We start from the raw sequence: 12,320 nt of genomic DNA, 5'->3' as shown, positions 1-12,320 counted from the left end.
CTCGTTTGTCTAACGTTTGTCTCGTCGCCCCCATGATAAATGTATGTAAATAAATAATCTGTATAAATTGTCTTACCGAAAAGAATTCTCTGAATTTTTCTTTCTTTGTTAATCCAATAAAAAATCGTGACTAATTAGTATAAATGTAGTCAATAAGAGCGAGATTGTGAGCAACGCAACGTTTAATGTTTTTATTTCGGCTTTCTTATTGGTCTCGCGATCGTTAAAAAATCTAAATGCATTTTAACACGACGTGACCTTGCATGCCGCGATTTTGACGCCATCCGGGAATTCACGAACTAGTTTAATGACAGTATTCTCTGATCCCTATCAATATTTCTTTCTTTCCTCTCTTTGCTTCTTTCTCTCTCTCTCTCCCTCCTTCTTTATTAACGATATACATAAGTATGATAAATGTTAAAATGCCGTAATAATTTTGGACAGCAAATAACAGTTGCATTTGTTCGTCTATGAGAGCCCAGAAATATGTATTAATGATACCTTGTCATGCTCTCTGCGAATTTTCTGGAACTGGCCAGACAAGTGGAACCAATTAACGAGTGGAGAAAATGCGCAAAGCTGCCCAAAAGTCGAACCACTTTCGGTAATAGCATGGTTTAACTTGAAAAGAGAAATATTGGCCTGTCTCCCATAAGATTCACAAGTTTCATAAGCATTTCTCGAAAAGATACCAAACAAAGAAAATAGGCGGTGAAGGTCGTTCAATTTTACGACGAGAAATAAAATTACGATATATAAAATAGATGTAGAATTTTTAGAATTTTTTTGTCGTGAACACGAAAATTTCACGGGCGCATTTTATATGATTACTAGATTTGTAATATAATATATAAATATTTGAAAGTAATAAAGTTATTTTCTTTGTACTTTCTAGATTTTATATTTTTTTTTTTATTTTTTTATATATATATATTCTATATTTTTCATGTAATATACATATTTATATTATTCGATAACATCCTACAAAAGATTTGTATATATTTTTATATATTTTTTAATAATTTTATACACAAACATTATAATTCTATATTATAACTAGATTTTATATAAATCCTCTTATATTATATATTACATTATATTATATATTATATATTTCTTTATTAAATTCAAAAACCGTAGAATCAACAAAGACCTTCTCGATCACTTTATTCGAGTGATTTTTCTTCAAAATTTATAGGATGTGATCAAATGCTTATCTTACACCTGTCATCTTTTTTCGCCGATTTCGAGAAGAAAATGAGACATAGTCTCGTTACGTGGTAATAAACGATGCAATGATTTATGAGTGTGAGGAAACCAGGTGTAATATTACGTGATGCGCGCAATATTATTCTGTCAAGTAATTAAGTAATTTGTATTAAAAATCTCTTAAGGGACACTCTTTTTATATCTTCTATTTCCAACATGCACATCTTGATAGTTGATAAATTATTACATTAATAATTTATTATTAAAAGAGATCATTAAAAAATGAAATCAAGTAATAATTAATCACATATAAAAATTATATGTAATGATATATGTAATTATTTTTTTATATATGTATTTATATGTCATAATTTACATGTATATATACATATATATATATATCTTTTGTATTAAATTATAAATAAAATTTATTACTAAATTAATAAAATTACTAGTAAGAAAAACAAATTTTATTTAAATGTTACTTTAACAATAAAATAATAAAACTCATAAATCATAAAAATATAAAAATCACTAGAACAAAAACTCCTTTAATACAAAGTAAATAAAAGAGATTAAAAGAAAATAAAAAATATCTACTACTAGTACTATCATATACTTGTGTGTATTTTAAAACAATTTTTTGATGTACAAAAAAATTTAATTTATATAACTTATAACGTAATTTCGCTTGCGAACTTTATTGCCGATGATTGGTCAAGAGAGCTAAACTCATTATTTATTTCATATTCGCAGATTTTCAATTATAAGCTCGGATAAACATGGAATTGCGCAACTACAGATGATTGAGAGAACACCCGATGTATGTGATCGCAATCGTGAAACAAAGATCCACAAAGATTGAATCGGCATTCGGCCTCATGCCGCGTCGTATAAAAGCTGTTTTACACCTTTCACAATTGCAAGAAAAATAATATACTTAAAAAGAATTTAACTTTATATCTATTGGAAATTTATATAAAATATAAATTTTTTATTTAAAAAATATATATAATATCATATGTATATATATTACAATATAATAATAAACAATTATAATCTAAATTTGTTAATTAATAATAAAAATTCCTATGATCCATAACTATAATTATAATTTAATGCATAAAGTTGCACAAAAGAATTAAAAAATGTTTTTTCTAATATTTTATAATTTATTAATCTATTTATTAATACATAAATACTTTTAATTTAATATAGAAAGAAAAGAGAAAGAGAGAGGGAAAGAAATATAAATCTATAATGACTTTATCAATCTATTATATAATATTTGATAATTTTATATTTAATTTTTTCAACACAATTGTAAAGCAGCTTTAATGTATAAAATTACAAAAAAATTTCTTAATTCCACAGAGCCTCGGACTTTCATGCAAAAAAACATTTCCCATAGACTGTGCAAAGGAGACTAATGAATTTCGACGCGTGCGAGGTGGTGCATTTGCGCAAGAGTTGCCTGCGAGCGGCGAGAAGAGTCGCGCGGGCGCGAGTTTTTCGGCAATCCCCTACTCGCGAGGCCCGGTTTCGGTTTCTTTTCACCTAACCGCGTTTCGGCGGCAGGCCCGGTTGCCCACCACCTCGCTCTCTTCTTGCCGTCTCTCCTTGAGGGTTCATCGTATAAAAGCACGGGGATCTTCATCGTAGTCATCAGTCGTAAAGACGACAAACCGTGTCCGAAACTCGTGCAGCATCATGAACTCCAAGGTATAATCGGATACGAGAGTTCTTTTGTAAAAGACGTTTTCACGGAGAATATCATTCGAGAGAATATAAAAAGAGATTTAAAATAATTCAAACGGAATAAAAGAAAAGTCGTTTAGTGCGCGAGGGTGAAACGTGTGTTCGAAAAAAAAGATCGATAATCGCGAGAAAAAGATATTTTTGCGTATAAAATTTGAGAAACAATAACTTATAATTAAATCTAAATTGAATTATAATTAATAATGAGAAATATTTATAATAAATATCTTTTTAATATAATTTAAATTATATTATAATTTATTATTTTTTTAATATACATTTTATTAGACTAATATTGAAAAGTTTGAAAACTTTTTTCTTATTAATTATATACTATTATTTTATTTTTCATATAACAGTATATAAAATTAAATTATGAAAAGGTAAAAAAAGATATGAATATGTTGCGCATAATTATGAATAATAAAATAATGAAAATAACAAATTTAACGTAATATTTATTTATTAAATGGCACATAAAAAGTAAATAAAATATTTATTAGTATACAAATTTAATCTTAAATTTGCGCTTTAATAATTGCGCCTGGGTTCTTATTTGCTGCTTAGTAATATAATTATACATATAAGACTAATAATATAAAATTATAATTTTTTCAGAAAGCGAAAAGCGCTTAATATTTTGACATATATATTCATAATAATAATTCTATAAAACCTAATACTTTTACAGCTGGTGGTTCTCTTCGTCCTGGTGGCGCTCGCCTTCGCCGAAGAAAAGAAGAACGAACAAACGAAGAAAGTGGAAACCACGAAGAAGGACAAGCGGGGCCTGTACGGAGCCCTGGGCTACGGTGGACTGGGTTATGGTGGTATCGGTGAACTCGGTTACAGTGGACTCAACACGTACTCGTCACTTCCGATCGCCCCCTTGAGCTCCAGCATCTCTACCGTCTTGACGAAGGAGGTCGCCGTACCTGTGCCCCAACCGGTCCCCATACCCATCGAAAAGCACGTCCCGGTCCCTGTTAAGGTACCAATTCTTGTTAGAATATTCTCGCGTTAAATTACACGTGTGAACCCTCGTCAGCGACATGCACTTGAGATGGCTCCTCTTCTTGTTTTGAAAAAAAGTAACCATTTTGAGAGTTGATTTATTGGAAAGTATTAGAAGAAAGCGAAATAATTAATAACAAATGACTCACAATTAGTGGAGAACTATGATTTTATATGATACAATTACATCAATTTTTCAATTAAAAAATCGAAAATTAAAGGGAATTATATACCCTCGAATTATAGATGGCTTTTTTGCAATTAAAAATGCATAAATTCAATCTGTCAAACTTTATGCTATACGAATACATTATCTTAATTCATATATATATATATATATATATTCTTTAATACACAAGAAGAGAGAGGATTTTTTCTTAATAAAAATGCATATGCGATTAGTTTCTAAAATGACACATGAAATCTGCATAAGTTCTGCGATCGTCCAGAGAGACTTTCGAAATATATGCATAAAGAAAATTAGCAATCATGCAAAGAGAAATATTTTATAATAAGTAGAGCGTGATCAGGGAGGGCTTCGTTGTGCCTTCGCGAGGTTATCGTGTTGTTATCTAGTAGTCGCCTTGTTCTAGATATCACCCACGATATCTTAAATCGAAGTTGAACCTATAATTACATTTAATTAAATTCATAATTCATAAATAATTTATTTTTTCTATCTAATAAGACGAGACTAAGTGAGTAGCATAAACTGCTTTTAAATCACTAATAGCGTAAAATGAAGAAAAATTAATTTCTAACATCTGTTTTTGATAAGCTAAATAATTATCCTGTTATAAGTTAAATTCTATCTTGCTTCTTTATTTATTTTATTTAATATTCGAATTTTTCTGATAACCAATAATGAAAAATATCTAATCATCGTCTAATCTCTCTCTCTCTCTCTCTCTCTCTCTGTATCTAGGTGCCCTACGCAGTGCCCGTCGATCGTCCGTACCCCGTCCATGTGCCCAAGCCGTACCCAGTTGAGGTCACCAAGCACGTTCCCGTTCCAGTAGATCGCCCTGTGGCCGTTCCTTACAGCGTTCCCGTCAAAGTTCCGGTTCCCGCTCCGTACCCCGTCAAGGTACCACAGCCCTACGCAGTTCCGGTCGTCAAACACGTGCCAGTTCCAGTCGCTACGCAGCCGCTTCTCTACACGAAATATAACGCCCCTCTGGAATACTACGGTGGTTATTCTTCTTCTTGGTAAAAAAAGGTGATTCCTCGTGAAGCTTCCCCCGAGGCGCTCTTCGTCAACGTCGTTTAAACGCCTGAAAAGTCGCAGATTCTTCAGTGAACTATGAAGTTCGATAACGTCTTCCTCGATGAAAAAAATACCTTCAGAGAGATATACATATGTATATTAATGTATGTTAATATATATCTTTCTTCGTCGAGAGAGACAACACGACATAGTGTAGATAAAAAGTGAATATATATACACACCTCTCATTTCGAAAATTACATAATAGATCATTTCGCGGTTTTTATGGGATTCTTTTGGGCATTTTTTGTGATAAAAAAAAAGAGCAAGTGTCTTAGAAAGAGAAAGAAAAGAGCGTCCTCTGATTTTCAATAAAAAAGACAAAAAGACATTTTCGCGAGCGAACACGATCAAGTGGGGTCCCGATCATCAGTGTGACTATATACTTAGGTATATGTTTCTATCTGTAACTTCATTATGCTGAAATAAATTTTTTCCTACAAAAAAAATTGTATATTCTTATTCCCTCTTGCTATTTGTTATAATAACAATATCTGCTTTCAGGCGAAAATTGTGACAAATATTTATTGTTTATATCATGATGCAAACAAATATTTAAACAAAAGGAACTAAAGACTTTTCATATTTTTAATATTACATATTTTTATGTTAGTTTCTTTATACATATAATATATAATGTTTATATATTACATATAATATATTTTTTAATATAAAAACAATATAATATACATATACAATACCTACTTATATATATATATATATATATATTAAATAACGGCATATGTAACTTTATATCAGACAGTCGTCTGGCAAAGGATTAAAAGATAAAACGATAATTAACTGACGACGCGTTTGACGGATAAATTAGGGAGTAATTTTTGAATACCTAATTTCGTGCGGATTATGAGAACGCGAAACGAGAGCGAAATTCGTGTGCACAAAAAGGGAAAATTTTAAGGTCGCATTATGAGAGAGGCGGTGTTACATGAACGCGGCAGCGATGGCGAAATGTCCATTAAATGGAGAACGGGGACACATTAAACACGCGATTAATGGAATTTACATGCAGAGCGCATACCGCTCACGAAACGTACACCGTGTACACGTATATCGTAAGCAATCCCGTTAGGTAAGTTCAAGTCTCACAATGCTTTTTTGCTTTCATCTGCCTGATAAAAAGTGTTGCAATTGGATATTCATAGCTATATATAGGGTACTTTGCAAATAACAACGGATATAAAAATGAAATACGAAGAATACACATAAAGAGCATAGAATACAAGAGACATTATTACAATAATATGTAATCAATGTTTTATTAAAATACTGCATTATTAACAATTTTACGTAACATCTATAACATATAATAAAAACAAAAACTCAACATTTTTTTTAGAAAAAATATTAAAGAAAGTTTATATACGTACAAGAATATATAATCTCAATTTAATTCTTAATGATCAATAATCAAAGGTGTTTTAATTCTTTAATTAGCATCTCTGACCGAAATAATAGCATAAAAGAAAAATATCGTTATTATATTTTTTCTTTACTATTATTCTTTTTTCTTTTTTTCTTATAAAATCAATTGAAAATATTTATGTTTCTAAAACTATTCTCATTATCCTTTTAATTTGATCATTGAATAATAAAAGGTTAATTTGGCAAAAATCTATAAAATGCTTTACGACTCTGCGAGGCTTAAAAAATTTCCTACGTGTTACAGAAATATTCTGCTGTCAATTATCATGAATCAGGCACAAACAAGACATTAGCATTAGTCATTAATCAATAAAAATTGCACTTAAATATAATTATTATAACATGATATTTTTAAATTGTGTGTACAAGTGTGTACACTTCACTGAAGCTAGATCTAAAGATTCAACACTTTTATAATTAAATTTATATTTTATATATATAAATCTGTATTCTTTTAAAAAGGAAATTAATTTTCCTATCAAATTCTTTCGCTTTTTCGTTCTTTTTCAAATAAAGCTAGTTAAATTGATACACAGCTCTCTATACTTTTGGAAACCGCTATTTTATATAAAAAATAAATAAGGTTTTCAAAAGAGATCATCATCATTTAGTACTCGTATTCTTTGTTCTACTTAAACTCCTGAAATACAGCTCTTAAATCGCTTCGAAAGTGATCAGCTCGTGTATATCAATCCAATGATTTACTTCTTGATGTATGTACTTTTCCTTTCAGCCTTTCAACAGAGCCACACCGCCATAATCGGCCGATCTGTCGCATTTCGAAAGTTAATGATCCGCCGAGTAATCGTGCTGGGAAGGCTGAAAATGGGCTTGATGGCCGTTTTGCTGATCGTGGCCTTGAACGTTGACGGCATAGGAGCCATAGTTGACCGTTTCGTGGTTGGCATGATCGTCTTCGGCATCAGCTTCAACGCCACCTTCGTTGTGACTTGATTGTGGGATCGCGATCACTTTCGGTATCGTGATGAAAACTGGCTTAGCTAAAGCGACCGGATGCGGTATCGGGACCGGATGTGGCACGGGCACCGGCTTAGATACCAGGAGCGGGACCTGAGAATTAGATCAATTGTTTTTACTTGCATTTCTAGAATAAATCCTTTTTTCTTAGCAGCTAAAAGAGCGTATATAAAATGTAAGCATTACTGTTTATTGAAATTAGAATACCAGAAAGTTATAATTATAATTACCGATTTCTTTTACTCCATTCTTTAAAAAAACCATGTTAAATTGATACTCGCAAATATTGTTACAAGAAATTTCATGGATCATCTCGCACCGCTACTGCTCTGTTCGAGTATTGAATACCATTGAGTGTTGAAATTAAAGTATGAAAACATTAGCGTTGTTAAATTAACTAGAATGATATCAAATATTTGGTTAATAAAAAACGTCGATAAATATATGTAGCTAACATCTTAATAAAGTTTTAATTATTCGAACTATTTGTTAGAATTGTTCATAGATAATGATTGTGAAAGACACCATACATTAAGTGTATCAACTGATTTGTTCATATTCTTATATATTTAGTTTTTAATAAAATATTTATTATTTTACGTAAAATAACTTAATTGCTTGCATTTCTAATTAATTATCAGAATATCTGTATAATTGAATTATTTTTTATTATTTATAAGATTAAACAATTATTTTTTTTAACTGTGCAATAGATAATAATCTATTTTATTTATTTATTAAAATACCTCATATATAACTAAGACCATAATATTGCAAAAAATACTGCGATTTTTCATATGACATTTTGCAAAAGACCTGACAGTGTTGTATCTATCACTAAACGATCATACATATAAACGTGGAAGAAATAATTAATACTGTTATTGAATAAAATCTTTTAGAAAGTATACGATCAAAATTATGGAAAAAAATATAAAAATTTTATATGTTATAATATATGTAAAAATCATAATTTCAATAGCATGTATAATGAAATAGAAAAGATTATAAAGTAAAATATTTAAAAGGTAAATTCTGCAGAATTTTATATACCTGGAGAATATATATCTTGAAATTTCCATATGTTGCGATTTTAATATTATTATATAATATCTTATCATATACCTGAGAAAGATCCTGACGTGTTTTCAAAAATAAAATTATTGAAAGATTCTTTTATTAATAATTCATAACCTGCTGATGCACCTCCACCGGGACTGGCTTTTCCACCGGTACCGGCACATGTTGCGGTACTTTCACTATCTGCGGCACCGGAACCGCCACAGGATGTTTCACAGGCACTGGAAACGGGATATGATGGGGCACCTAAGAAACGGAGAAACAGATTACAACCGATCATTTATGCGAGAAATAAATGCATCTAATTGCATTTATACATTAAGATTAATAAAAGAAAAATACAGAATATATCAATGCAATATTTTTTTGTACTTTCTGATATTAAAGTAACGTACGTTACATGTACATGTGTTCTTATTATTATTCGGCATGAATATCTTCAATATCGGAATGTATGAAAATAAATTTGTATATTGTTGTTATTTTTTAAATTTTTATTAAAAAAAATTAAATTCTAGGTTTTACTAAATATTTGTATTTATGTTTTATTTCTTTTTTTTCTTATTTAAGTACTGATATTACATTTAATTTTGCGTACAACACGTTAAGAACAAGCGTTTTTAATTTTTATTTTTGATTTTTCTTTTAATTTTATAAAATAACAAAATGAAACTCTTGTTAAGAAAGATTTGTAAGATGAATTATTGTGTCGACAGATGGCTAATTAATTTCGAAGTGTCATTATCTTGAAAGACTACTCACCTTAACGGGATACGGCACAGGGACCTTGATAGCTACTGTCTTGGTGACCTTGATCACCTTGGTCGGCACTTCGTGCAGATGTACCGATTGTGAGATGAGCTTGAGATCCGGCCCAAGACCATGGCCTTCGTAAAACGAGGGCCTAGCCGTGACCGCTGCCGTCGACAGCACGAATAAAAACTGCAAAGATGTAACGTCGTCGTAAAAGGGTAACAAACTTAAGTAACAAGCAATTTAAAACATCTGTATAAAATTACTTGAGCAATTACTATCAAAGAAAATTTAACGATCAAGAGTTAAATAATAAGTCTTAAACTTCAATCAAAATTTGTATTAAATTAATTTCTAATATATTTATAATTATACATTTTTATAAATTTTTTACATATAATTTGAATAAATAATAGATTAATAGCAACTAGTAATATAGTATACAAAATTACAAATACACAATATGAAACAGAATAGTAATTCTTATATTTTTTAAAGGAAAATTATTAATTTTTATGTTGTTAGCATAAATATGTAGTAAAATAAAAAAGAAAGACAAATTAGATTGATAATACATTATCTTGTAAAATTTATTAGTTTAATTTAATTTTTTCAGTTTTTAAAGTATGATTTTTTATAAAATAATGAGATTTTGGATATTTAAAATTGATTAAGAACAAATATTTCCTTCTCTTCAACTAATTAAATTTAGAAATAAATATTTTTCTAAATAATTGTTTTAATCATTTTTTTCTAAGCTCCAGAAGCATATTATCTGTATTTAATATCTAATCATAGTTCACCAAGATAAATTTCACAGTTCATGTTTCATGATCGTTTATGGTCCTAACCCTTTTAACACCGTCATATATTCAAGCAATTTCCAATATAAAAGTTTTAAAGTAATGTCGTTTGTTTTGTGTAATCTCAAGTTTCGAAAAATCTTGATAACACTTTAAGAGCACGTTTGTCACAAAGTCGCCGATATTGTCCCAAAGAAAATCGTGGCATTGTGGTCTTGAAATCTTCCCAATAATCTTGAAATTTCCAACTGCAATGGAGAAACTTACAGCTTGTAAAGCGATTGTCATCTCGTAGTTCTGAATGATGTTTCAAAATGATGGTCGAATCACACTGACTATTATAGAATCGTCTATTACGAAGGCTTATATACGAAGACCTTCACTGTGGTTGGTTTACCACTGTGGTTCACCACGAAGAAAGCACTCGTTCACTCTCTTCTCGACCAGTCGATTTCTTTCGTCCTCGATCTAGTCTCTATCTTCTCTGCTTTTTGTGATTAGGCCTCTCGACTAAGCGGGTTCAATGGCCCAAGGGGCTTGATAGGTGTAATAGAAAGAAAAAACATCAGTAAAAGGAGTTTATATATGTGTCTTGCTCTCTTCTACGTAAATCAGAGATTGACAGACACGCAATCACTATAAGAAATAAATCTTGGCAAAAAAGTCGATGATCTATATTTCATAAAAATAGATGAAAATACTTATATCTTTAATTTCTAAACAACTATTTTATAATTAAAATAAAATTACTTATTATATATAAAATTATTTGATATATATAAAGGAAAGAGAGAACACAATATTTATATTATATTATGAATTAAATATAAATATAAATTAAAATTAGATAAATTTTTTTAACAATTAGATATTATAAGAAAATGTAATACATAAATTAATATATTTTGTATTATTAAAATGTTTTTAAATATATTTTTTTTATTAAAATATCTTAGAAACATAAAAATTTGCTCATTTTTAAGTTATTTATAGATACATAACGATATCTCGTAATTCCTTATTAGAGAAATCTAAAATATAGGAAGGAAAGACTAGCAAATAGGAAATAGTAATTTTAACATATGTATTTCAATTTCCGGTGATATACATACGTAAATGATATGCAAAGAATATGCGATTAAAAAAACAAAACATATATGATGAAACGAGAGTGAAAGGGCTATCATCGAAAGGCAGCAATCGCAACTTTTGAAGTAAGAGGGCAATCTGCTTGATTGTTTTATTTTTTAGTTTAACATTCACTATGGGTGCATAAGAATATCTTTGTTCCGCAAGAGAACGCGCAAGTTTATTATCAACTTATCGTGACGACGATTTATTCAATTTTATAATGATAAATAATCTTAAGAAAACGCATAACTTTGGAATATCTTTGAGAATTTATAAGAATTTTATATTTGGCATATCTTTATGAAATATAAACGCGTTTTATATAAATATATACATACCGTACAATTCAGATTTACACTGTAATTACCTTGCGGAAGTAAGTCACTTAGTACATTTATAATTATTATAGTTATCAATATGTACTAATTTTGATTGTCGATTATTTATAAATTATTGTTTATAAATTATTATTACATATTTAGTCTTTATTTTGTTCTGACAATAATGAAAAAATTAGTTTACTTTTAAATTAACTAATTGCATATATTTGCTCATTTTATTTTTTTCTACAAGTGTAAAGAAGTAAGTTTCCGCACTTTCTAAATTGCAAGTTGTTTACAAATATTTATTTATATCACAAGTTATTATCAGTTCAGTTGCAAAAAAGAACTACGGGATAATTTAATATCAAGAGACGTAAAATCAAGAGAAAAATAAAATTAGAACAGATAAGGAATATAAATTAATTTAAGTCCAATTAAACTAATTAATATATTTTCAGATTAAACATATTAATAGACCTCTTGTGTCTAGCATTTTTTAATGACTATTATTGTTTATGAAATATTTATTTAAGTCTAGTACAATAATTTCTAGTACTTACA

The 12,320-nt window shown here is 29.3% G+C and overlaps 2 protein-coding genes across 2 annotated transcripts; one reads left to right on the top strand and one right to left on the bottom strand.

The window, feature by feature from the left end:
• The first annotated feature begins 2,890 nt into the window (after window positions 1–2,890).
• On the top strand, window positions 2,891–5,665 carry LOC140666868 (uncharacterized). The gene is made up of 3 exons (XM_072894414.1): window positions 2,891–2,931; window positions 3,659–3,958; window positions 4,907–5,665. The coding sequence occupies exons 1-3, from the start codon at window positions 2,920–2,922 to the stop codon at window positions 5,192–5,194; spliced, it is 600 nt and encodes a 199-aa protein (XP_072750515.1). The 5' UTR covers window positions 2,891–2,919; the 3' UTR covers window positions 5,195–5,665.
• A 1,048-nt stretch (window positions 5,666–6,713) lies between these two features.
• LOC140666867 (uncharacterized) lies at window positions 6,714–10,710 on the bottom strand. The gene is made up of 4 exons (XM_072894413.1): window positions 10,573–10,710; window positions 9,512–9,691; window positions 8,864–8,995; window positions 6,714–7,762 (listed from the first exon to the last, which is right to left on the bottom strand). Exons 1-4 carry the CDS (start codon window positions 10,591–10,593, stop codon window positions 7,478–7,480), a joined length of 618 nt encoding a protein of 205 aa, XP_072750514.1. The 5' UTR covers window positions 10,594–10,710; the 3' UTR covers window positions 6,714–7,477.
• Window positions 10,711–12,320: the final 1,610 nt, after the last annotated feature.

This window comes from Anoplolepis gracilipes, chromosome 6 (assembly GCF_047496725.1).
Source record: "Anoplolepis gracilipes chromosome 6, ASM4749672v1, whole genome shotgun sequence".
NCBI classification, from domain to species: domain Eukaryota; kingdom Metazoa; phylum Arthropoda; class Insecta; order Hymenoptera; family Formicidae; genus Anoplolepis; species Anoplolepis gracilipes.
Note: the sequence above shows the minus strand (reverse complement) of the source record. Positions and strands in the feature narration are given on the sequence as shown.